Raw genomic sequence first — 27183 nt, 5'->3', positions numbered from 1 at the left:
TATAAAACAACAGCCCTACCTGCTAAGGATGAGAATCAAAAGCACAAGTGTGAAGCCAGGCACAGTGGCACATGTCTGTAGTCCCAGCTACTCAGGAGACCAAGGCAGGAGCATCACTTGAGCCCCGGTGTATGAGTCCAGCCTGGGCAACATAGTGAGGCCTTGTTTCTTAAAGAAAAAAGGAAAGAAAGAAACTAACAAAGAAAGACAGTACCGCATTCAGGCGAGGAGGAAGGAGGCTCCCTAGGGTGAGAAGCTCTGGAGAGAGGGGGAAGCTGGCTCCTCCAACACTCCAACGCATAGGACTAAGGACACAAGATGGACACAGAAGCTTCGGTGGGCCGAGAGAGGATACCACTGCCCACTCTTCCACAGTGTTTATCGAAGATATCCAGGCAGCTTAAATCATCTACCTTCTGTGCCACATGCTACAGACTCAAATTCTAAACAGTCAACCCAAACCCCTCAGCTCATTCCCACAGCCCGCCTTCTATATGGGCCACAAGCCTCCCTGAGTGGTTACAACCACCAGGCCACAGCGTACCTCACCAGGGCCCTGGCAACAATCTCCATGCCAATCAGGAGCTTCATCTCTCCCTGCAACTCAATGTTAAGCTCTTCAATGGCAGAAACTTTTTTTCCCCATTCATCTTCATTTTCAGTGTAGAGCAAACAGTATGGGCTTGGTATGCACTGCTGAGCTACGCCTACGTTTCTGTAAATTAGACTCATGAAGCATGTGATTCCCGGGGTTGCCCTACAGGGCAAAGAGGAGCAAACAAGTAAAGTGCTTTCATTTAAAACTCCAAGACATGGGGACTGAGATGGCGTCTCCCAGACTGAGGCCAGGGCAGGAAAAGGAATCAGGCGAGACATTCCAGGCAGGGGAACAGCATGCGCCAAGCAGCTGAGCAGGGAGGGTCTCAGGCCAAGGAAGGGAAGGCCGTGGTGAGTCCTGAATTAAAGGCTTTCTCAAAAGGAGAACAGATGTCTACCACTCACTGGCTGACACTGGGTTCTTAACCCTTGGTGGCCTGAAAAGTAAAGACACACCAGAGATACAGACATCTTCTCTCTCGCATGTTATCAGGATGGACCCCAGCCCAGCCAGCTGGCTAGGAGCTCCCTAAGCCTTCAAAGACCCCAGACTGAGAGATCGTCTCCCTGCAGTGGTCCTAGGACAAGACCAGCAGTGGGGAGGTGCAAGCTGGCTGGAGCCAACTACTGCTGAGAGCCTCCATGAGTTGAAGACGGGCATGTGTCACCCCACAAGGCACAGGCAACTGAAGTCTGGCTGGGTGAAGGTCCAGGCTAGGTCTGAACTCAGGCCACCATGCCTCTGTCTAGGTGGCCACTCTGATGAGCCTTCCACAGTGTGCTCCCAAGAGCCTTTTGTTAATCTTTTTTTTTTTTTGAGACAGAGTCTCGCTCTGTCACCCAGGCCGGAGTGCAGTGGCACGATCTCGGCTCACTGCAAGCTCCGCCTCCCGGGTTCACACCATTCTCCTGCCTCAGCCTCCTCAGTAGCTGGGACTACAGGCGCCTATCACCACGCCCGGTTAATTTTTTGTATTTTTTAGACGAGACAGGGTTTCACCATGTTAGCCAGGGTGGTCGATCTCCTGACCTCGTGATCCACCCGCCTCGGCCTCCCAAAGTGCTGGGATTACAGGCGTGAGCCACCGCGCCCGGCCTTGTTAATCATGTTTAAACTGCTTTCACCTGGAGTGACAGGCACAGGTGGGGCTCAAAGGAGAGCTGCATACATGTGAGGAGGAGGATGGAACAGCCATCCTCAGATGTCTCCAGGCAAAACTGAATCTAGACTTGCCCTGCCTGGGGCTATCTATGGAAGAAGCTCTGGGAGGCCCCTGGGAAGAACCTGCAGCCAGAAGGTATGAGCCCTCAGAATGTCCCAACCACTCACCAGATAACAGGCTCTGTGACAGCAGGTACAACACCTTGTCCATGTCCCTGAAGTGGCCCCACTTCTGCAAGAGTGTCAGTCACAGAGTAGGTGTGCTGCACATACTGGGTGCGTGGGCAGAGGTGTCACAGATAGGAGTCCTCTGAGTTGAGGGACTGGATCGGACACTTCAAACTCACTTTCAGCACTGGGATCCTCAGGGTTTCATCCAAATCTATTGCTCCTTTGTAATTAATAGAAGCATGGGGATCTTCTAATTTTTAAGTGCAAAACACCTAACACTGATTGAGCATCTACCCCACAACCACCTGTAAGGTAAATACTCTCATCAGCCGCCTTTTTGCAGGTGGGGAAACCAAGTCACAAAAGTACCCAGTCAGCCATCAGAAGGTCCCATCAACCACTCAAAGAGTCAGACCTGAAGATTCCAAAGGACATGGGGAGCACTGCACCTGTGGCAATTTGGGCTTGACCTTGCCCTCTCACATCAAGGGGTCCAGATGAGATATTAAGTGATTATGACTTTATTATCATGAATGAGAGCAAACCTTTTGGTGTTTGCCTTTGCCTTCAAAGCATGGTTAAGTTCTGCTGTAGCACAACAGAGGTAGCACTCCTAAAAACCACTGCGGGATGCAAACCCATGTGATAAAAACACAGGGCTTACGGATATAAGAAGGTTAGGGACACAGTACTCCAAAACTTCATCTATGACATAAGATAGGAGCCCAAGCAACGACACGTGGATATATGGGCAGCACAGCGGCACACACGCTCAGTGGCTAAGAAATACACAAATGTTGCACGTCTGACCCTCACCTCAGGGAGGACCTGCTGCTTGCTGTGAGCATGGGTGGGCTGCCATTTCTGCTGGAGGGAGGCTGTCTGATTCCGGAAAGGGATAGGGTGTGGCCCATAACGTGCGGGATCTCGAGAGGGCTTAGAGCATGTCTGAGGTGTGGGTAGTTTTATTTCATGTACTCACAGGTGCTCTGTTAAACTGGGAACCGTTTTCTAGATTCACCTAAAGCAAGAGTTGGCAAACTTTTTCTCTCTCTCTTTTTTTGAGACGGAGTCTCGCTGTGTTGCTCAGGCTGGAGTGCACTGGCACGATCTCGGCTCACTGCAAACTCTGCCTCCCGGGTTCACGCCATTCTCCTGCCTCAGCCTCCCAAGTAGCTGGGACTACAGGCGCCCACCACCACGCCTGGCTAATTTCGTTTTTGTATTTTTAGTAGAGATGGTGTTTCACCGAGTTAGCCAGGACGGTCTTGATCTCCTGACCTCGTGATCCGCCTGCCTCGACCTCCCAAAGTGCTGGGATTACAAGCGTGAGCCACCACACCTGGCCAGCAAACTTTTTCTTAAAACGCTACACAGTAAATAATTTTGGCTCTGCAGGCCATTTAGTCTCTGTCAGGAATGCTCAGTTCTATGGTTCTGACAGGACAGCTGTCCCTCGAGACCCTTGGAGGATTATTTCCAGGAACCCTCTGGATGCCAAAATTCCCAGATGCTCAATCCCAGATATAAAATGGTGTAGTATTAGCATACAACCTATGTACATCCTTCCATATGCTTTAGTAAGTCACCTCTAGATTACTTATAATACTCCATAAAATGTAAATGCTACGTAAACAGCTGTTATACTACAGTTTTATTTGTATTATTTTATGTTGTTTTGTTTTTTCCATTATTTTCTTGCAAAAAAAAATTTTTTTTTAAGAGCCAGAGTCTTGCTCTGTCACCCAGGCTGGAGTGCAGTGGCGCGGCGTGATCTCAGCTCACTGCAACCTCTGCCTCTGGGGTTCAAGCAATTCTCCTGCCTCAGCCTCCCAAATAGCTGGGACTACAGGCACACGCCACCATGCCTGGCTAATTTTTTGTATTTTAGTAGAGACGGGGTTTCACTGTGTTGCCCAGGCTGGTCTTGAACTCCTGAACTCAGGCAATCCACCTGCCTCGGCCTCCCAAAGTGCTAGGATTACAGGTGTGAGTCACCGTGCCCGGCCCCCAAAAAAAATTTTTTAAGAGATGGGGTCCCACTGTATTGCCCAGGCTGGTCTCAAGCTCCTGGGCTCAAGAGATCCTCCTGCCTCAGCCTCCCAAGTAGCTAGAATTACAAGCACATACCACCATGCCTGGCTTACCCCAAATATCTTCAATCCACGGTTGGTGGAACTCAAAGACGCAAAACACAAGGATATGGAGGCCCAACATACCTGAATGGGCGTGTCTGCGAATTAAACTTTATTTACCAAAACAGGCCACCACCTTGTGGGCCGTAGTTTTCCAATCCCTAGCCTAGTGTTTCTCCTGAACAAAACCACACGCAACCATCGCAACATTTGTGTTACACCTCAACAGTCCTCTAACACATCAATCGTGTTGGAACAAATCTGCTTTTCCAACATAAGCCTTATAGCAGAATGGACTACAGAGAAAAGTAGGTTTCAAAAACAGAAATCTAAGGGGGTTGGGGGCGGGTGCAGTGGCTCACACCTGTAATCCCAACTCTTTGGGAGGCCAAGGAGGGAGGATCACTAGAGCCTAGGAATTCAAGACGAGCCTGGGCAACAAAGGGAGACTTCGTCTCCAATAAATTTTTTTCTTTTTTTTTTTTTTTTTTGAGACGGTCTCATTCTCACCCAGGCTGGGAGCAATGTCTCGATCTCAGCTCACTGCAACCTCCGCCTCCCAGGTTCAAGCAATCTTCCTACCTCAGCCTGAGTAGCTGGGACCACACGTGGGTGCCAACACACCTAGCTAATTTTTTGTATTTTTGGAAGAGATGGGATTTCACCATGTTGCCCAGGATGGTCTCGAACTCCTGAGCTCAGGTGATCCACCCACCTCGGCCTCCCAAAGTGCTGGGATTACAGGCAGTGAGCCACTGCACCTGGCCTTCTGATAAACATTTTTTAAGCCAGGTGCGGTGGCTCATGCCTATAATCCCAGCACTTCGGGAGGCCGAGGTGGGCGGATCACCTGAGGTCGGGAGTTCAAGACCAGCCTGACCAACATGGAGAAACCCCGTCTCGACTAAAAATACAAAGTTAGCCGGGCGTGGTGGCGCATACCTGTACTCCCGGCTACTCCAGGGGCTGAGGTAGGAGAATTGCTTGAACCCAGGAGGTAGAGGTTGCGATCAGCCAAGATTGCGCCATTGCACTCCAGTCTGGGCGACAAGAAGGAAACTCTGTCTCAAAAGCAAAACAAAAACAAAAAAAACAAAACACAAAAAATTTGGCCGGGCGTGGTGGCTCACAAGGCCAGGAGTTTGAGACTAGCCTGGCCAAGATGGTGAAACCCCATCTCTACTAAAAATACAAAAATTAGCCAGGTGTGGTGGCGGGCACCTATAATCCCAGCTACTCGGGAGGCTGAGGCAGAGAACTGCTTGAACCCGGGAGGCGGAGGATGCAGTGAGCTGAGATCGTGCCACTGCACTCCAGCCTGGGGGACAGAGCGAGACATCGTCTCAAAAAAAAAAAATTAGCTGGGCATGGTGGTACATGCCTGTGGTCTCAGCTACGCAGGATGCTGAGGTGGAAGGACTGCTTGAATCCAGGAGGTCAAGGCTGCAGTGAGCTGTGATTGTGCCACTGCACTCCAGCCTGGGCAACGGAGCAAGACCTTATATGTGGGGGGCACAGTGGACGGACTCGAACGTATAAATTCAATCCAGAGCAAGGACTCAAGGTTAACTCTTTTGACAAGTCAGAAGGAAATTCAGTTTCAAAAAGTGCTATGTGCAGACAAGACAGCTTGCTACAGGGCCAATTTTATACTGTCCTAAAAGCCCACACTTAGAACACTCAAGATAAATAGGTCCCTGATAGAAGGAAATTACATGCTATAAACTCAATTGCTGCAGTGGATGAAACTTTAACCCAGTTACAGAAACAAGCACTCCCTAAGCACAGGTGCCTGAGAATCACACCAAAGCCCTAAGGAAAAGCACAGGGCTGAGAAGGACCTGAGGGGCATAAGCCCAGCCTGGGGGCCCAGGAGAAGCCTCATTGAGGAGGGGAGGTTTCAGTCACAGTGCCAGCGCAAGGTGTGAACTGAACACACCACTGAGGCTGACTGCTGGAAGAATGGGGGCTCCAGGGATGCCCAGTGGCAGGAAGGGAGTCACAGGGCACGAGCTTCCCGGGTAACCAGGACTGGCCATCACCTTTGAGGACTGAGGGAGAGCGAGGTCGTTTGTGCCAGGGAAACCCTGAGGACACATTACCTGGTTTTGGGGGGACGCACAGGAGGACAAGGTCCACACCCAGCTAGTGTGACCTCTCCCAACTAATGCTCTGCCATACACATGACTGTCCCACTCTGGGGCAGGATCTGGACAGGCAGGTAACCTACCTCATGTCCTGTCCCACAGAATGAATCAAGGTCCCAAAACAAAGTTACTGGGGGTGGCTAAAGGTCTGCGTGTGGTACATTTTGCCTGTGGCTTCAGCTCCTCAGCCCAGCCCCAGCCCAGGGGTTCAGCAGAACCACCAGCACCTGTCCTGCCCACTGCCACTCACTGCCTTGGTCCTTCAATTATGCCCGTCACTTCACCCCCCCAGCCTGGGGGCAATCTATGTCCTGTCCAGCTCACACTGGGGCTGGACTTGAGGGCTGACGTGGATTCTCTAAGCCTTCTGCCTGGTTGAGAGGCTGATGCAGTTCAACAGGTAGACAACCACTTTACAAAAAACAGGAGACGGAACTAACACATTCTTCCGTCCTGTTGAAGGTGCCAAGTCACTGTTACAAAGGCTTCCCACAAGATGGGCAGTCTCCCCAACAGCCTCTGATAGCCACAGCAAGGCTCTCAGTGCCTGAGCAGGGACTCCTCGGCCCCACCTGGGCCGTGGGATCCAGGGAAGCCAAGGGCAACAAGAAGACTGGGAAGGGGACAAGGAACACACGGCGCCCATGAAGTAAGAGCATCTGACCCTGCAGGAAAGGCAGACAACAGACAAAGGAAACAGTGGGACAGCAGACAGACACCTCCCTGCCCTGCAAAGTATACACTAGTTAAACACAGGGCAATCCTGAACTACACACACGTGTATACTCAGACTCATACGCCTGCAGAGTTTTCATCTCCTCCTCCCACTTCTGAGTCTTGCTCAATTGTCTCAGAAAATATTTCTGGCCAGGAGCAGTGGCTAACACCTATAATCCCAGCACTTTGGGAGGCCAATGAGGGAGGCTCACTTGAGACCAGGGGTTCAAGGCTGCAATGATCGCACCATTGCACTGCAGCCTGGGCAACAGAGCAAGACCCTGTCTCTAAAAAAAGAAGCAAAAAAGTCTTTCTTCTGCGTTTAATTCTGAACAAAAGAACAGTGGTTCTCAAGAGCAATTCAGCATCCACATAGCTACTGATCTACTTGTCTCAAGAATATGGAAAACCACAAAGTATGGTTTTCAGACACAAGGCCGGAATCACCAAGTTGCAGGGCATGTGAAGGAGCCCAGAGCCCTGCTGAGTCTCACACGCATTCCCACCCGCCTACTTCACTTCAACCCACACTATTTCATTGGCCCCGCAATTTCTCACCCAGCTGGATAGAGCCACAGAACGCCCTCAACTCATTGGCACTGCAACCTTGCTTGTTGGTTCTACTTCATGCCGAAAACATGGTAATGTCAGCTTCCAGAGAAGCCACAAGAACTGACTTGTTGACTGTTGCACATCTGGACAATGCATGAACTCAGAAGGAAACTTCTGCAGCACGAGGAGCCTGATCGGTGCCTGGGACACCCCTTCTAATTCACAGCCCACCTGGCTGTCATCAGGCTGGAGTGCAGTGGCGTGATCTCGGCTCACTGCAATCTCCGCCTCCTGGGTTCAAGTGATTCCCCTACCTCAGCCTCCCAAGTAGCTGGGATTACAGGCACGCACCACCACACCCGGCTAATTTTATTTTTTTTGTATTTTAGTAGAGAGGGGGTTTCACCGTGTTGGCCATGATGGTCTCGATCTCCTGACCTCATGATCCGGCTGCCTCGGCCTCCTAAGGTGCTGGGATTACAGAAGTAAGCCACCACGCCCACCCCACTTTTTAAAAGTTTGAATCTTGGCCGGGTGCGGTGGCTCACGCCTGTAATATCAGCATTTTGGGAGGCTGAGGCAGGTGGATCACAAGGTCAGGAGTTCAAGACCAGCCTGGCCAACATGGTGAAACCCCGTCTCTACTAAAAATACAAAAAATTAGCTGGGCGTAGTGGCGGGCGCCTGTAATCCCAGCTACCCGGGAGGCTGAGGCAGGGGAATCGCTTGAAACTGGGAGGCGGAGATTGTAGTGAGCCGAGATCATGCCACTGTACTCCAGGCCTGGGAGACAAGAGCGAAACTCCGTCTCAAACAAAACGAACAACAAAAAAAGTGTTTTTTTTGTTTTTGTTTTTGTTTTTAATGTAATGAGGTTGCTTGCTGAAAGAAAGCATCCCAGTACAGAGGTCACACTTGTATTCAGCTGAATACGATGAAGAAAAAAGCCCCCACATACCCCCCAGCACCTTGTGGTACGGGGATCCTGACCGCCCCCTAGCCTGTGAGAGGAGGCCTGAAACCTTTAACAGGTCCTGAAGAGGAGGAGAAAGCTGAAAGCTGTCAAAAGGCACAGAACACACTCCAAAAAGACATGAGCAGCACACATCCAATTCAAGTGAAGTACCTCCCCTCAGGCCACCAAATACATAAATTTGAGCACCAGCATTCCCTGGAGGGGGGTGAGCAACAGCCCCCACAGGTGTTCCCTACCCAGCACTTCCAGAAAGATGCTATTTACAAGTGCCACGCTCAGCTCTGACAGAGGGAGAGGGGCACCTACTGCCTCCTCCTAACAGGGCACATGTGACAACCCAGGTGTGCCCAGCGCTGTGCTGCTGAATGGCAGGGTCCCTTGCCAGCACTTCATCCGAAATGCTAATGACCTACGAATATAAGCTGGTTCCCATCACCAAACAGTGGGTGGAATCTGAGGCAATGACCAGGACATCCATCCCATCATCTCTAGTTCTTGGTTCTAGAGCTACTCAGAAATGCAGGTAATTAAGAATGAAAGGGGCCAGGGGCAGTGGCTCATGCCTGTTAATCCTAGCACTTTGGAAGGTCAAGGCAAGAGGATCCCTTGAGGACAGGAACTCAAGACCATCCTGGGCAACACAGCAAGACCCTGTCTCTACAAAAAAACCTTTTAATATAAGATAAATAAATAAAAGAATGAAGGAAGTAAAAACAAAAGGCACCTCTGGCTTTCCCATTTACAAATAAATGCACACTTACAATCTCATGTGTTTCAGGTAGAGGACTCGTAAATGATGCCTCCAAAATATTTTTTAAAATCAATTTATTAAGGTTTTTAGACAGGATCTCACTCTGTTGCTCAGGATGGAGCACAGTGGCGTGACTACAGCTTACTGTAGCTTCAACCTCCTGGGCTGAAGCGATCCTCCCACCTTAGCCTCCCAAGGTCACAGGTGGGCACCACCATACTGGGCTAATTTTTGTAGAGACAGAGTTTCAACCATGTTGCCCAGGCTGGACTTTTTTTTTTTTTTTGATACATTTAACAAAGTAAACCTGGAGAGCAAAACATCACAGAAACATACCCAGGTATATTAATATATACTCAAGTAACCATCAACGTTTTAAAAATAAAACCTTCCAGGTCTGGTGGTACGTGTGCATGTAGTTCCAGCTACTAGGGAGGCCAAAGCAGGAGGAATGCTTGAGCCCAGGAGTTTGAAACCGCCTGGACTCTAAAAATAAGTAACATCTAGATGGTCTGCAAATTCCTAAATGTAACTCACACTAAGCCTGCACAGTGGAGAGCAGCTCTGGTAGCCTCTCACTCCAGCACCCTGTGCAGAGCAAAGCTGTTTTGGGCATAAGTTGTCTCTAGAAAATAGATCACTGATCCCAATAACCAACAGCCCTCCCATGGTGTGCCCCATTGCTCAGACTCACCACGGAACTGTGCAGGGCCAGCCTGGGACAGACAGGTCCCCAGACCCCAAACTCCCTCTCTGGTGTCATCTGGGGGAAAAAAACTGGAGAAGCATAGTTCTTAATCAGGGAAGATGGTGTAGGGATTATGCCATCTTCCAGATACACAGATGATTGCCTGAAAACTCCCAAAACCAGGGGACGACAGTGTCCACACATTGGCCATGAAAGAGCCCCACAAGGATCACAATTAGCTGCTTCTGTATACTGGCCCTGTGTCTCAGCTGGAGGGCCCTTCCGGGTAACACGAGACGAAAGCCTGTCTTCACCCCTAAGTTGTACCAGACAATAGGAAAAAGTACACCTAAACTGATCACGGGCTTATGAGGAGAAAGACAAGTAGCAAATAAGTGTCTTTAAAACTACTGCTAGGCCAGGGCGGTGCACTTTAGGAGGCTGAGGAGGGCGGATCACTTGAGATCAGGACTTCAAGACCAGCCTGGCCAACGTGGTGAAACCCCATCTCTACAAAAAAAATTTAAAGATTAGCCAGCATGGTGGTGGGCGCCTGTAATCCCAGCTACCCAGAAAGCTGAGGCAGGAGAATTGCTTGAACCCGGGAAGCAGAGGTTGCAGTGGGCCGAGATTGTGCCACTGCACTCCAGCCTAGGAGACAGAGAGAAACTCTGTCTCAAAAACAACACAACACAACACAACACAACACAACTACCAATAGCTCCCCCTGTGCTCACACTGGAGATCAGGACTTGGTTTCTGTGTGTGACATCTCAGAACTGCTCAGTGCCCAACACTGCCCTCATTTGAGGCCGTGCTTGAAGTGGCCCCACACCTGCGCTGCTGTTGGCCAGGGCCTGTGCCCAAGCCCAACCCTGCAGCCCCAGAGAGAGAAACAGATGCTGCCCGTGAAGGGGGAGTCCGAGCAGTCTTAAACCTCCATAGGTAAGTGGGGACCAGAGTCCCAGCTGTAGGACGTCACTGTGAGGGCTGGCTATGCTCCCCTTCTGTGGGAAGGGCCTGGCTCTCTGTCCCCTCCCAGATGCCTCCTGTGCCGTGAGCCTACGTGGCCTATGAAGGGTTACGCCTGCCATTTCCATGCCATCTGCTACGTGCCCATCGAGCGTCACATCACAAAATGGGAGGCCTTAACCCTTTCAGGGCTGCAGTCTCTCAGGGCTGAGCCAGGCGAAGCTGTGGCCCTGACCACCAGCTCGATCAAGGCCTGAGACTAGAAATGGCAGGGAGGTCTGGCACAGAAAATTCCAAGGGCCAGAAAAGCCTTCTCAGTTCCTGGAAGGAAATGTCAAATGGAAAGTGAAGGAACCAAAAATTCATCTGTTGCCATTTTCATCAGGGCACCCAGCAACGTGGTGACGCTGTGGGCTGGAGGCCCTGCCCAGGCGCCCTTCCTCAAGCTCCTCCCTACAATCATCCTGCAGCATCACAGAGGCACAGGGAGGATCACAGCCAGCAGGGAAACCTACTTCTATGATGAAACAAACTATCTGCTCTCAACGCAGCCCCAGCCTGTGGGTCTACCCACAAACAGTCCTTGCAGCAGGTTCCTATATAGCTGTAAGGGCTGGGACAGAAATCCTACTTCTACCCTCTACCTTGAAAATGGAACTCTTCCCCTCAGGGGTGGGAGAAGTCTGGGTATAGACACCCACACCAACCTCTGGGTAACAGCTAAGCTGAGCTGTGCCATGAAGTGGGGGAGTTGGGGGTCTGTATCAGTGCTTCTTTGGTAAAACATGATACTTAATAACACAGAAGCAAAGCCCTGGCCAGAAGGTCCTGCTGGCCTCTCTGACCATAATCCAGCTACCCCTGTGCCCGTCCCCCAAGTCCAACCAACCCCTCTCCTGTTCTCTCAGCTGGAGCCACACTGACATCCTGGCTCATTTCCACCTCAGGGCCTTTGCATCTCCACTCCCCCAGGTCTCAGCTGATAATGCAAAGTGAGAAACACTTCACCTCCACACATGCCCCCCAGGGGGTCTCTATCCCCTTTCCTGCCTCATCACCACTTGACATGCTATTTACTCACCTCTCTGTTTGTGGGCTTCCACCTCCAGGATATCAAGGGATACCTATTTCTCTAGCACTACCATCCAAGGGCCCATGCAGGCACAATGCTTTGCACAGAAGAGGCAATGTATACATATGTGTTAAACAGATTTGAAATAGTACTTTCAGAACTCCCAACTACCACTGCCCTTCAACCTCCTTCCTGGTTAATAAGCCAAAATGTCTTCATGCCGACAGAAAAGATAATGATCAAAACCAAATAAAACCTGGCCAGGCACCATGCAGTGGCTCACGCCTGTAATCCCAACACTTAGGAAGACCAAGGCGGGAGGATCGCTTGAGGCCAAGAGTTTGAGACCGGCCTGGGCAACATAGTGAGACTGTCTCTACAAAAAAATAAAAACAAAACAAAATATTTACATCACCCCGTACATGAAAATTAACTCAAAATGGATGACAGACCCAAGTATTAGGAGCTAAATCCATAAAACTCTTAGAAGAAAAAACACAGGAGAAAAATGTCATGACTTTGTGTTTGGCAGTCTTACATATAAGCACAGTATCAAAAAAAGAAAAAAGATAATTTGGACTGCATCAAAATTAAAATCTTTTGTGCAAAGGGCATTATAGAGTGGAAAAAAAAACACCCACAGAATGGGAAAAAATTATAGCAAATCATACACCTGATAAGTGTCTAGTGTCCAGAACATATGAATGATCCTTACAACTCAGCAACAAAAAGACAAGCAACCCAATTAAAAAACAGCCAAAAGACTTGAACAGACATTTCTCCAAAGAAGAGAGACGAATCACCCATAAGCAAGTGAAAAAGACTCTGTCTCAGTGTCATTAGTCATGAGGGAAATGCAAATCAAAACCACCATGAGAAACCGCTTCACACCCACTAGGATGGCTACAATCAAAAATGCCAAATAAGTATTGGTAAGGATGTGGAGAAATTAGGACCCTCATACACTGCATGGTGGAAAGTAACATGGTAGAATGACAGGGAAAACGGTGGAAAGTAAAATGGTAGAGTGACGTGGAAAACCGTGGAAAGTAAACAGTAGAGTGATGTGAAAAACGGCCAGTTCCTCAAAAAGTTAAACGCAGAGTTCCCACATGAGCCTGGGCAGGGCCTCCAGCCCACAGCGTCACCATGCTACTGAGTGTCCTGCAAGTCCACTTCTAGGTATGTTCAAGAGAGCTGAATATAGGTGTTCAAAAAAAATGTGCAGGTGAATATTAAAAGCAACATTAGCCACAATAGCCAAAAAGTAGAAAACAACCCAAATGTCCATCAATGGATGAATGGATAAACAGAATGTGGTCCACCTAGACAATGGAATATTATTTGGCCATAAAAAGGAATGAAGCTCTGATACAATGTGACTGAACTTTGAAAACATCATGCTAAGTGAAAAAAAGACAAAAAGGCCACATATTACATGATCCCATTTATATGAAAAGGCAGAAGAGGCAAACCCAGAGACAGAAGGTAGTATCACTGGCTGCTGGGAGGGTGGAGAGCAGAGTCAAGGAAAAGGCAGTGACTGCTAATGAGGACAAGGTTTCTTTTGGGGTGGGGGAGACGAAAATGTTATAAAATTACAGGTGATGGTTGCACAATACTGTGAATGGGTTAAATGCCACTAAACAACACATTTTAAAATGTTAAAACTGGTGAATTTTCTACCATGTGAATTTTACATGCTTTTTTAAAGAGGTGAGAAAAGAAAACAAAACAAAAATACTAATTCCAATAGCCATGAACCCCTCTAGAGCTACTAAAATACTAACAGGCAAAAGCAGGTTTGCTGTGACCCCAACAGCACAGAACTGGGTCCTTCAGTAAATATGCTCCTTTTGTACAGCAAGACCCCAAACAACCACACAGCCATCAGCCATCAGGGTAGGCAGCCTCTATGTCACCACCAACCACGAGTCCCACAGGAGAACTGCAGGAGGCAAGCCCACTATACACATGGGAATTCAGAACCATCTCCCAGCTAAATATCCAGTGCCTGGGAGTATGAGAATGTGGGACACATAAGGGAGAATTCACCAAGGAGGAGCCAAGGCAGAAAGAGGAAGTGGCCTCAGAGGGCTGGAATCACAAGAGCTACTACCAGCAGAGCCCCACCTCGGCCAGGCCTTATCACAGGCCCTACACTGCTTAAAATCCAAATAAAACAAAACTGCCGTGGTGGCTTTTTTTTTTTTTTTTAAGAGACGAGGTCTCACTCTGTTGTCCAGGCTGGAGTGCAGAGCCACAATCATGGCTCACTGCAGCCTCAACCTCCAGGGCTCAAGCAATCCTCCCACCTCAACTTCCTGAGTAGCTGGGACTAAAGGCATGCACCACCACACCTGGCTAATTTTTGCACTTTTTGTAGAGACGAGGCCTCACCATGTTGCCCAGGGTGGTCTCAAACTCCTGGGCCCAAGAGATCCACATGCCTTGGCCTCCCAAAGTGCCCGGACCAACAGGCATCATACATGGTAGTTTTACACTAACATACTATTGGGGAAGTGCCACAGGCCTCAACGTCACAAGGTGTTTCACTCATTTATTCGTCCAAAAACCTGCTTAAGTTCTACTTAGGGATCAGGGACACCCTTGGGGTGCCAACAACAATAGGTCTCCTACTGGGAGCTGCCTCAGGAGCCCCAAGGAGAACACTGGAGTGGGGGGCACAGCAGGCACAGCACATACCGGAGAGAGGCAGGGTTGAAGTCCCTCACACACTGTTCGCTGGGTCCCTAGATCACAACTCTAAGCACTACTGTTCATCACGAAACAGTCATGTGCAAGTCCAGCTAACCACCTACTTTATCTACTCGTGATGGGCTACGACTGCTGTGGATGGGCAACACCAATGGGGAGGGGAAAATGGTTTTCATCATAGAGTCAGGGTACTGGAGTGGTGGTCAGATGTGCCCCAGGTACTGAGCAGGGAGGGGACAGGAAGGAGGCCCAGAAGCTCATGCTGCGGAAGCTGCCCTCAGCTGTCCGGTCAAAGCCAGAAAGCCTGATTCACCCTCAAGGGCCTCAGCTTCCTCACCTGTAAAATGGGAACAGCACCCACTTTATTGCTAACACTTCCTGAGGGCTCCATGAAGGGTAGCTGTGAGTGTTGTAATTATAGAAAATAAGAGTGTGTAAGAGAGGCCGTCTGGTGGGCTGACAGGCCACAGTCCCTTCTGGCAATTCCAGTCTCTGCTCACGGTTTTCTGCTTGAATTTAAACTACCCCCAAGTGGCCTCCTAAACTACCCCCAAGTGGCCTCTACCTCAGCTTTTATAAATGGCCATTTCCCCTCTTCTAGATGATCCAGTCATAAAGCTCCCTAAGACCTGGGCCAAGCCCAATTTTCACACTTTTCATTAAGGACAATTTCAAATCCACCCACAGAGTAGATAATGGTGTGATTAACTGCAGGTGCTTACCACCCAGGTCCACGGCCATCGGGGACCACCCTTGTGTCCTCCACATGCCGCTCCTTTCTCCTTCTCTCTCCCACTAGCTTCCAGAAAGCAAATCCTATGAAACATGCATTTGTGCTAAAGGGGTCAGTATTTATCTCTACACAACAAGCATGACCACAAAACTGTGATCCCACCTTTGACAATTTCACAAACGATCTTCCGTCTTTGTTGGAGTCACATTTGGCTGAAATCCACAGGTCCCCTTACTGACACAATCATATGCTCAGAAACAGTTAGGATGCTTGCCCTGTTTCCCATTGTTGGTTTTGCAAATGGCGTCCCTGTGGCATAAGTCCACATACCCCCAGTTTCTCATGAACTAGACCCTGAGGCTTGGTGAGTGCGTGTCCCTGTGGAAGCACAGGACACCCTCCTTGGGGGCTAGCAGCTAGGGAAAATCACTGTCTGGACCTCACAGTCTGGAACCCCTCAATTCACTAGGTGCCTGCAATAAACTTAAAATTCTGTCATTTCATATTAATTTGCTAAAACACATCAATAGCTGTGCTGCCCATTAGCCACATGTGGCTATTTAAATAGACAAAATTAAACTCGGCGTCCTCAGTCATGCTATGTTAAACACCACGCAGGGGAGACGGTGTAGAGCATCCCTGTCACCCTAGGCAGTTCTGTGGGCCAGCAACTGCCCCGCGAGGGAGCCTTGCCCTCACCCACACTCTTGTTCCTGGAGTGTGCAGCCCACAGAGAAGATGCAGGAAAAATGCCTGTTGCTTTCCCTCTACCCATTTTCAAAACGAGCTAGCTCTCTAACTCCTACCAAAGGGGGCCAGTGAGTTTCTTCCTTGTCCTTTAAGCACCAATAAGAAACTATGGGGTTTTTTTTTTTTTTTTTTCAGCTTGGGGGGTCCTGCTACATTGCCCAGGCTAGAATCAAACTCCTGAGTTCAGGCAATCTTATGGCCTTGGCCTCCGGAACAGCTAGGATGGCAGGTGTGCCTGACCACAGCCAGCTTAAACCCTTAGGTTTTTCTTTTTGTCAGACAGAGTCTTACTCTATTGCCCAGACTGGAGTACACTGGCGCGATCTTGGCTCACTGTAACCTCCGCCTTCCAGGCTGAAGCAATTCTCTTGCCTCAGCCTTTCCAGTAGCTGGGATTACAGGCGTGCATCACTATCGCCCAGCTAATTTTTATATTTTCAGTAGAGACGGGGTTTCACCATATTGGCCAGGCTGGTCTTGAACTCCTGACCTCAAATGATCCACCTGCCTCAGCCTCCCAAAGTGCTGGGATTACAGGTGTGAGCCACGGCATCCAGTCAGCCTTGGATTTTTAACACATCTAACTCAGGGGCTCCTCGTTCTTGTTCACTCTCACTTGTCCCACCCATGCCAGCAGGGCCCCTGTGGGTCCTTCTGATACAACCCCAGTGTGTCTTACACAATTACCACGTTCCCGATGCCGAATGAGAATTAAGTGTTTTACTTAAAGTACTTCAGGTCTTGGCCAGGTGCAGTGGCTCACACCTGTAATCCCAGCACTTTGGGAGGCTGAGGCGGGAGGATCACCTGAGGTCGGAGTTTGAGACCAGCCTGACCAACATGGAGAAACCCCATCTCTACTAAAAACACAAAATTAGCCACGCGTGGTGATGCAGGCCTGTAATCCCAGCCACTCAGGAGGCTGAGGCAGAAGAATCGCTTGAACCCAGGAGGCAAAGGTTGTGGTGAGCCGAGATCATGCCATTGCACTCCAGCCTGCGCAACAAGAGCGAAACTCTGTCTCAAAAAACAAAAACCAGGCCAGGCACGGTGGCTCACGCCTGTAATCCCAGCACTTTGGGAGGCCGAGGCGGGTGGATCACGAGGTCAGGAGATAGAGACCATCCTGGCTAACACGGTGAAACCCTGTCTCTACTAAAAATACAAAAAATTAGCCAGGCGTTGTGGCAGGTGCCTGTAGTCCCAGCTACTGCTGGGGAGGCTGAGGCAGGAGAATGGCATGAACCTGGGAGGTGGAGCTTGCAGTGAGCCGAAATCGCGCCATTGCACTTCAGCCTGGGCGACAGAGCGAGACTCCGTCTTAAAAAAAAAAAAACCCAAATTTAAAAATTTGCTGGACATGGTGGTGCACCTGTTGTCCCAGCTACTTGGGAGGCTGAGGTAGAAGGGCTGCTGGAGGCTGCAGTGAGCCATGATCACGCCACTGCACTCCAGCCTAGGTGGCAGAGCAAGACCCTGACCAAAAAAAAAATAAAAACAAAAAGCTAGTGCTTTGGGTTTTTATTGCATTTTTCTTTTGTGTGGAAAATTTTGGTTCTTAATGACATTAATTACTTGTTTTCTCCTACAATATATAACAGGAATAATGCTAATATTGTTACCCTGAAACCAAAACCAGGATTCCAAAAAACAGCTGAAGATTTTAAGAAAGTTGTTTATAGCCGGGCATGGTGGCAGGCGCCTGTAATCCCAACTACTCGGGAGGCTGAGGCAGGAGAATCACTTGAAACCTGAAGGCAGAGGTTGCAGTGAGCCGAGATCGCACCACTGCACTCCAGCCTGGGTGACAGAGTGAGGGGAGGGAAGGAACAGAAGGAAGGGAAGGAAAGAAGGAAGGAAAGGAAGGGAAGGGAAGGAAGGAAAGGGAAGGAAAGAAATTTGTTTGCATTTATTGGGTATCTCGCTAAAACATTTACGGTCAAACTACTATGTTTTAAAGTTATTGGAAATAAGTTCTGAGAGGTTAAGTCACCAGTGTGTGTCACAACTGACATGTACCTAGATTCATTCATTTTTGTCTTTAGTTTTTAAGGGATTGCTTCCCCTTCCACTGCCACCACTTGGCTTTTGTTTTATAATTATGTAAAGCACATACATGATGCTACAAAGAAAGGACACGTGAAAAAGTCTCCCAGTGCCCTCTCCATCCCTTCTCCTGGAGGTGGCAATGCGGTTCCTTTATGGTTTATAAAAATAAAATGAGCAGCTGGGCATGGTGGCTCACGCTTATAATCCCAGCACTTTGGGAGGCCGAGGTGGGCAGATCATGAGGTCAGGAGATCGAGACCATGGTGAAACCCCGTCTCTACTAAAAATATAAAAAATTAGCAGGGCGTGGTGGCGGGCGCCTACTGTAGTCCCAGCTACTCGGGAGGCTGAGGCAGGAGAATGGCGTGAACCTGGTAGGTGGAGCTTGCAGTGAGCTGAGATCACGCCACTCCACTCCAGCCTGGGCGACAGAGCGAGACTCCATCTCAAAAAAAAAAATAAATAAATAAATAAAAAATAAATAAAAATAAAAATAAAATGAGCAAATCCCCCCACCTTTCCTTAGGTAAGTGACAGCACACTCCATCTCTTCTTCCTTTACACTGTTCTTTTTTCTGCTTGTCATTTCAACTAGAAATCCCGTCACCACCACAAATGAAGAAGACATCACCTACTGCTTCCTCCCTTCACTCAGGGGCTCAGGCACCACCCTGCAGACAGAGCCACCACCACAAGTTGCCCAGTCTGACCACTGACACATCTAAGTCATTCCCAGCTTTGTTTGTTTCCGGAGAGTTGTAACGAACACAGTCTTTGTCACAATCCTTCCTTATTTCTGATCATGTTTTGGATACATTTCCAGAAGTGGATTTGCTGGAGCAAAGAGTAAACACATGTCTTTGGTTTTTGTTGTTGTTGTTGTTGTTTGAGATAGGGTCTCACTTTGTCACCCATGCTGGAGTGCAGTGGCATGATCTTGGCTCACTGCAACCTCTGCCTCCTGGGTTCAAGCGATTCTCCTGCCTCAGCCTCCCTGGGTAACTGTGATTACAAGCGTGCACCACCACACCCAGCTAATTTTGTACTTTTAGAAAAGATGGGGTTTCACCATGTTGGCCAGGCTGGTCTCGAACTCCTAACCTCAAATGATCCACCCGCCTCAGCCTCCCAAAGTGCTGGGATAACAGGAGTGAGCCACCGCGCCTGGCCACTTGTCCTTTTGCTAGATGTTGCAAATACCCCTGAGAGGAATTGTGAATTCCAAAAGCAACTACCACGGCACTACCTGACTCCCACCACTAGAACAGTGTCTACTCCAGATGCTTGCCAACCGAAAAGTCAGAAATGTCTTGGTGGTGCTCCAACGTGCAGGATTCTTATATTAGAAAGACTGAGCATCATTCACACCTTTGGTCAAGGCCCATGTGCCATTACCTGTCCTGTGATGCAATCTGTTTTTCTACAGTCACACCCATTTTTTGATCCTTAACACCCAGCACTAGGCAGTGTGTGCCTGCTTAACAAAGAGGACCTGACAGGCCAAATTCAAGGGCAGACACCAAGTCCATGAGCAGGCAAGACTGCCCCTGTGCCCATAAGAATAAATGTACACACAAATGGGAGCTGTGTGTAGACTGTGTGCCTCAGACATGGGAAGGAGCTGCTGGGCACATTGAGGGCCAGCCCTCCTCCGGCCCTGCTCCCCTCCGCTGTGCCCATGTGGTCCTGGGTGACAGGAATGGGGACACCCCAGCCGATCACAGTCCATAATTTCCACTGAAAGCAAGTGTGGGCTAGTGCTGAGTGAGACACACCCAAGAGTGGGTGAAACTCGCATTTTGTGGAGAAAACCTAAAATCAATCAATATGCTGGGCTGTCTTACATACCCACAACAAAAAGTGCACACAAGCTGACACATTTATAAGTCCTGAAGAAATAATTATTCAGAGGTGGCTTCCGCCTATCTGACCACTAAGTATCGTGTGCCACGACTGTTTATAGACTGTCCTTTTCTATCAAGTCCCTTCAAGCACAGGCCAAAGGAAAACCTGGGGTGGCCTCTGGAAATTCCCTTCTGAACTCCAAAACTGACTGCCTGAATGCTATGGCTAGGTCTTCCCTGCTGGCTGGCAACAGAGAAGAGGGAGGTTTCCTCCATTCATTTATTCATTGAACAAGTACCTACTGCTCAGACCATGTGCTTCTGAGTTAAGAAAGGGCCAGGCAGAGGGGTGGGTACCCAGCCTGGGGCCTGGGAGAAACCAAAGCCAGCCCTACTGCCCTCAAACAATGCCCTGGGCTGCAGGACAAGAGGCAGTCACTCGATTCCCTAGGCTGGCTGTGGGTGCTTCCCCCTCAACAAAGGGGGTGAGCTCAAGCTGGGCACAGTGGCCCGCACCCGGTAGTCCCAGCTACTTGGGAAACTGAGGTAGATCGCTTGAGCCCAGGATGTTAAGGCTGCAGTGAGCCATGAACACATCACTGCACTCCAGCCTGGGTGACAGAGCAAGACCCTGTCTCCAAAAAGGAGGTGAGCAAACATGATGAGAGCCATGTGGCTTTGTGACTCTGAGTCCCTAGTCCTCCCCTCTGTTTCTGTCAATGCCTGACATCCCCCAAATAGTAGTTACAGCATAACAGCACCAGGTAATAGGCTCTGACAAGTCTCAACTCTCCGTAGGAAACTGGCACAGACTTTGAGTCTGAACTTGTCTCCAAAGAGTTTGAGAGCCCTGTGTAAGTGTCAGGGAACGTAAAATAGTGCAGGCACCATGGATAACAGTCTGGCAATTCCTGAAAAAAGATTAACAGTTACCATATGATCCAGTAACTGCACCCCTAAGTATATACTAAGAAAAACACAACACAGGTATTCAAACAAAAGCTTGTACACGAATGTTAAAAGCAGCACTATTCACAATAACTAAAAAAGTAGAAACAACTCAAATGTCCATCAATGAACGAATGGATAAACAAAACGTGGTTCATCCACATAATGGAATATCATTCAGCCATAAAAAGGAAAGAAGCACTGATTCATGCTTACAATGTGGATGAACCTCAAAAACACGCTAACAGAAGACAGACACAAAAGGCCACTTACACAAGTGTTAAGAGTCCATTTACAATAAATGTCCACAACAGGCAAATCAACAGAGACAGAAAGTAGATTAGAGGTCATCAGGAGAAAGGGGAGGGGGAGATGAGGAGTGACTGCTAATGAGTATGCTGTTTCCTTTTGGGATAATGAAAATGTTCTGGAATTAAATAAAGGTGGTAATTGTAGAACTCTTGAAAATATATAAAAAACTGAACTGTACACTTTAAATGAGTGAATTGTATGGTATGCAAATTATACCTCAAAAAAATTTTTTGGGTGTAATTTGCCTGTATGCCCAACACTTTGGGAGGCCAAAGCGGGAGAATCGCTTGAGGCCAAGAGTTCAAGACCAGCTTGGGCAACACGGCAAACTCCGTCTCTACAAAAAATACAAAAATTAGCTGGGTGTGGTTGCACACGCCTGTATTCCCAGCTATTCAGGAGCCTGAGGCGGGGAGGATCGCTTGAGCCCAGGAGTTTGAGGCTGCAGTGAGCTATGATCATGCCATTACATTCCAGCCTGGCTGATAGAGTGAGACCCTGTCTCAAAACATAAAAAATAAAAATGTAAGCACCACGAAAGTTTCATTTTGTTTGGAGAACATTCTGGAAATGTTTTCCTGACAACAGAATTACCTGACTATGCCCATATTTTCTTGCCATATGAAGAGCTGAAATCTCACAAAACTGACCGCAACACTTGTTCTGTGCCATGGTCAGCAGAGCAGCCACATCTCACACTGCATGGCCGACAAGATCCTGTTTGATGGGGCATGAACCCCTAGGCAAGTCACCTGCCAACTCTGGCCCATGTGTGTCCCCGTCTATAAAATGGAGCAGCTGACCCAGGGGCTGCCTCCAAGTTCTAAGACATCTTTCAGTTCTGCATTCTTCTCCAGGTAGGTAGCCTTGGGCCAAAACGTCGCTGACCAGGCTTGATGGTAACAGAGAAAATCCAAGGTACCCAGCAATGCCCTGGTAGGTTTGGACAGCTCCTGACAGTCTCCGTCTAAGAGCTCCACGCAGCGGGGGCAGCTCAGCTTTGCCATGAGGCACGAGGGAAGGTAAGGGCAACCAGCTCCAAGAACCAGTGCGGGGCCCTGGGCTTTGCGGTGAATAAGGAAAAAGTCTAACGGCATCTATCAGTGCTGGGAAATCATGGGAATGGCCAGAGGGCAAAGGCCACTGGCCAGGATTATCCTCTGCCCCTGCCCCTCAGAGAGGACAGGCTCATCTTATTTAGACCTAGGGTTTTCAAATGAATGACCAATTAGAATGGTTTCTTTTTTCCTGAGGCCTGAAGGGACGGGTCAGGCAGCCCCATACAGACCGCACAGTGTGTGATCCCAGGGGGCCTGCCTCCCTCCATCTTCTCTAGGAGGTGGCTGAAGCAGCACTCACTTTAAAGTGTCCAAAAAGCTGACCGAAGCCTGCTGGATGCGTGGAACCTTCCCTCCACAGACACTACACCCCAAGCACTCACCTGGCTTTGGGGTATGGGGTGCTGGTCCTACCAGCTGGCCACGGCCACAGTGACATCAAAAGGCTACTTGAGACAACGTGCTGACCAACCTAAAGCAAAGGACAGAGAAAGAAACACTGTGTTTCTAAGCAAGGTTTCTGGAACATATTGGCATTTCTAAAATGTCTCTAACCCCTGGAATTACATAGCGAAATTTCAGATTTCCAGAGTTTTGCCTCAGCTACCTTCCACAACGGGGACAGTCGGAGGAAACAAATTTCTACTGATCTCTGAGGTATGAAACAATACAGTGCTAACCAATAAATGCCAACATACCAGACACCGTCTTCACCAATACAGATGGTGACATAAAAAGCAGTCACACGATGAAATACAATTATTTTTATCTTTCATCTACTGAATACAGATAAATGGTTCAAATTTTTCCCCCCAACCCAGACAGAGTTTTGCTCTTATGCCTAGGCTGGAGTGAAGTGGCACGATCTCGGCTCACTGCAACCTCTGCCCCTCTGGATTCACATGATTCTCCTGCCTCAGCCTCTCGAGTAGCTGGGACTATAGGCGCCCACCACTATGCCCGGCTAATTTTTGTATTTTTAGTAGAGACGGCGTTTTGCCATGTTGGCCAGGCTGGTCTCAAATTCCTGACCTCAGGCGATACACCCACCTCGACCTCCCAAAGTGCTAGGATTACAGGCATGAGCCACCGTGCCCAGCCCAAGGTTTTTATTATAATAGTAATGACATTAAAAACAGAAATAGGCCAGGTACGGTGGCTCACGCCTGTAGTCCCAACACTTTGGGAGGCCAAGGCAGGAGGACTGCTTGAGCCTAGCAGTTTGAGACAAGCCCGGGCAACATGGTGAAACTCTGTCTCTACAAAAAATACAAAAATTAGCCAGGTGTGGTGGCGTGTGCCTGTGGTCCCAGCTACTTGGGAGGCTGAGGTGGGAGAATCACCTAAGCCTGGGAGGTTGAGGCTGCAGTGAGCCAAGATCCCACCACTGCACTCCAACCTGGGCAACAGAGTGAGACCCTGTCTCAAAAAACAACCCAGAAACCTAACATTTAATAGGTACTTAGGAGTATGTTCCAGGTACTGTGCTCACACAGCATCTCTGAATCCCCAAGGCAACCATAGAGGCAGGTTCCTGGATCATGCCCATTTTACAGATAAGGGATCATCACGATGTGTCTGATCTTCAGGAACTTGCCCAGAGTCACAGAGCACACAGGCAGCACCCAGGGCTCATTCTCCCCATGTAACCTCCTCACCATCATGTTCTCTGTCATGGACCCCAGGGAAACCAGCCACCATTCCTGGTGAAGGCAGTGCTAGGTTTATCCTCAAGATGAGGGCATGATGTGCCTGGGAATGGGCAGAATTCACTCTCCAGACTGAGAGGGCTTCACCTCCAAAACCAAAGGTCATGGTCGTCCCCATGGAATGCTGTCCAGAGAGAAAAGAGGCTGCCTGTCTTACAGACAGGAAAACTAACGCTCAACAATGTTCAGGAACTTCTCTTCCAAGGTCATAGAGAGAATGCCTCGGACTTCCACTTCCGGTTTGTATCGTCAGACGTCCAGGGCTATGGGCCAGAGGCTGAACCTTAAGAACCAGCCAAATCCCAGACTCCCAAGCAGTTCTGTCAGTTGTAGCTTGCCAAATACTGTCAACATCACCTCTATTGTCATTCTTTGCACCCACATGACTACCAGGAGCTTGCTCTGATACGAAACCTTTATTTTTAAACTAGGTTCACAGCAATTCACAGCTGATGGATGGCGAGAAACACTCCCACAGGAGAACTTGCAAAAATAAGGATGGGGACACCACCAGTGAACTCTATGGAAAGACCTTTAGGCACCTCCTAAATGAGGCACAGCGCTAGCTCCTCAGGAAGAACCCTTTCTGCCACTCTTTTTAGCCCCACTCAAGCTGAGAAACCCAATGGGCAGCGTTAGTCCTAATTATTTTGCATCTGCCAATCCAAGGCCTCTCTGCCCCGAGGGTGGGAAGCCTCAGAAGCAGCTGTCCTGTGCTGTTCTGCTGCAGGATCAAGGTCTATATATAAAAAATCAGCTGTGTTTCTACACACAGGCACCAACCAATCAGAACTCAAAACCTGAAAAAAGTCATCTACCTTAGCACAAAAAAGGTGAAATACTTAAGGATAAAGAAACTACAATGAAACAAGAAAACTGAAAGAAGGCCGGGCACAGTGGCTTACTCCTGTAATTCCAGCACTTTGGGAGGCCAAGACAGGCAGATCAATTGAGCTTAGTAGTTCAAGATCAGCTTGGCCAATATGGCAAAACCCCATCTCTACAAAAAAAAATTTTGAAAATTAGCTGGGTGTGGTGGCGTGCACCTGAGGTCCCAGCTACTTCTGAGGTTGAGGTGGGAAGATCACCTGAGCCCAGGAGGCTGCAGTGAGCCGTGACTATGCCACTGCATTCCTGCCTGGGCAACAGAGCAAGACCCTGTCTCAAAAAGGGGGGGGGGGGGGTATGGGGAAGTACTAGCTGCAGTAATAAATGAGAATAATTTTATTTTAGTGTTACACTTCTCGTCAATTTCTGTTGTATGTTATACACTCTCTGAACATGTTTAAAAGATGTCCTTCCTTCCTTCCTTCCTTCCTTCCTCTTTCTCTCTCTCTCTCTCTCTCTCTTCCCTCGGTGACCCAGGCTGCAGTAAACTCGGCTCGCTGCAGACTCCCTGCGTCCGGCTCCCGTGATTCTCCTGCCCTGGCCCGCGGGCTGCCTGGGATTGCCGCCGCGCGCCACCACCCCTCCCTGGTTTTTCTCCTTTGGCTGGAGGCGTGGTTTCGCCATCTCTGCCAGGCTGGTCTCCAGCTCCTGACCTCCAGTGCTCTGCCCGCCTCGGCCTCCCGAGGTGCTGGGACTGCAGACGGAGGCTCGCTCATTCAGTGCTCGGTGTTGCCCGGGCTGGAGTGCGGTGGCGTGGTCTTGGCTCGCTGCAGCCTCCGCCTCCCAGCCGCCTGCCTTGGCCTCCCAGGGTGCTGGGATTGCAGCCTCTGCCCGGCAGCCGCCCCGTCTGGGAGGTGGGGAGCGTCTCTGCCTGGCCGCCCATCGTCTGGGTTATGAGGAGCTCCTCTGCCCAGCCGCCCCGTATGGGAGGTGAGGAGCGCCTCTGCCCGGCCGCCACCCCGTCTAGGAAGTGAGGAACGTCTCTGCCTGGCCGCCCATCGTCTGGGATGTGAGGAGCGCCTCTGCCCGGCCGCCCATCGTCTGGGATGTGAGGAGCGACTCTGCCCAGCCGCCCTGTCTGGGAAGTGAGGATCCCCTCTGCGCAGCCGCCCCTTCTGGGATGTGAGGAGCGCCTCTGCCCGGCCGCTCCTTCTGGGAAGTGAGGAGCGCCTCTGCCTGGCCGCCCCGTCTGGGAAGTGAGGAGTGCCTCTGCCCGGCCGCCCCGTCTGGGAAGTGAGGAGCGCCTCTGCCCGGCCGCCCCGTCTGGGAAGTGAAGAGCGTCTCTGCCCGGCTGCCCCGTCTGGGAAGAAGTGAGGAGCGCCTCTGCCCGGCCACCCATCGTCTGGGATGTGAGGAGCGCCTCTGCCCGGCCGCCCCGTCTGGGAAGTGAGGAGCCCCTCTGCCCGGCCGCCACGCCATCTAGGAAGTGAGGAGCGTCTCTGCCCGACTGCCCCGTCTGGGAAAAAGTGAGGAGCGCCTCTGCCCGGCCGCCCCGTCTGGGAAATGAGGAGCGCCTCTGCGCAGCTGCCCCGTCTGGGAAGTGAGGAGCGCCTCTGCCCGGCCGCCCATCGTCTGGGAAGTGAGGAGCGCCTCTGCCCAGCCGCCCCGTCTGGGAAGTGAGGAGCGCCTCTGCCCGGCCGCCCCGTCTGGGAAGTGAGGAGCGTCTCTGCCCGGCCGCCCCGTCTGGGATGTGGGGAGCGCCTCTGCCCGGCCGCCCCGTCTGGGAGGTCTACCACAGAGGCCAGAAGCAATGTGGGGGCTGGACGTGGTGGCTCTCGCCTGTAGTCCCAGTACTCTGGGAGGCTGAGGCGGGTTGATCACTTGAGGCTAGGAGTTCGAGACCAGCCTGGCCAACATGGCGAAACACATGAAAAATACAACTGTCAAACCAACCGACGAACCAAGCGACAACAAAACAGGTCTACCCTGGAGTCATACTCTAATTTTTTCTATTTTCCTCCCTTTCTGATCCTTTATCCCACTTTCTTTTTCTTCCTCTTCCTTCTCCTTCTTCTTTGTCAAATAGAGGATTGAGTTATTATCATTGATCCATACAAAGTCCCTCTCTCATTTATTTTCTTTAATTCCCACCCCCCATTTCTATTCCCCATCTTCCCATGTGCAACCTTCCTAATATGTTTGATATGCATCTTTTTGTTCGTATGTACTTTTAGAAAATGTTTATTGTTTTGTGTGCAAAAAAAAAATAAAATTTAATTTAAAAAAAAGAGAAA

General features: G+C 49.8%; 1 protein-coding gene across 19 annotated transcripts in view; it reads right to left on the bottom strand.

The window, feature by feature from the left end:
- Positions 1-27183, bottom strand: part of GATAD2A (GATA zinc finger domain containing 2A) — a 128688-nt gene that overhangs the window by 51375 nt on the left and 50130 nt on the right. For 7 of the 19 annotated variants that reach the window (XR_009208932.1, XM_058425098.1, XM_058425099.1 and 4 more), the window contains one exon: positions 22736-22824. The exons of the other annotated variants lie outside the window; for them this stretch is intronic. Coding sequence is in view for 4 of the 7 variants with exons in the window: in XM_058425099.1 (XP_058281082.1) it covers positions 22736-22791 (56 nt within the window). In the remaining 3 variants the exon portion in view is untranslated. Of the gene's footprint in view, positions 1-22735; positions 22825-27183 lie in introns of those variants that run through there. 19 annotated transcript variants of the gene reach the window in all.

The sequence above is a fragment of the Hylobates moloch genome, unplaced genomic scaffold, assembly GCF_009828535.3.
Source record: "Hylobates moloch isolate HMO894 unplaced genomic scaffold, HMol_V3 SCAFFOLD_12, whole genome shotgun sequence".
Lineage (NCBI taxonomy): Eukaryota > Metazoa > Chordata > Mammalia > Primates > Hylobatidae > Hylobates > Hylobates moloch.
The sequence above is the reverse complement of the archived record's forward strand: the minus strand, read 5'-3'. Positions and strand labels throughout refer to the sequence as shown.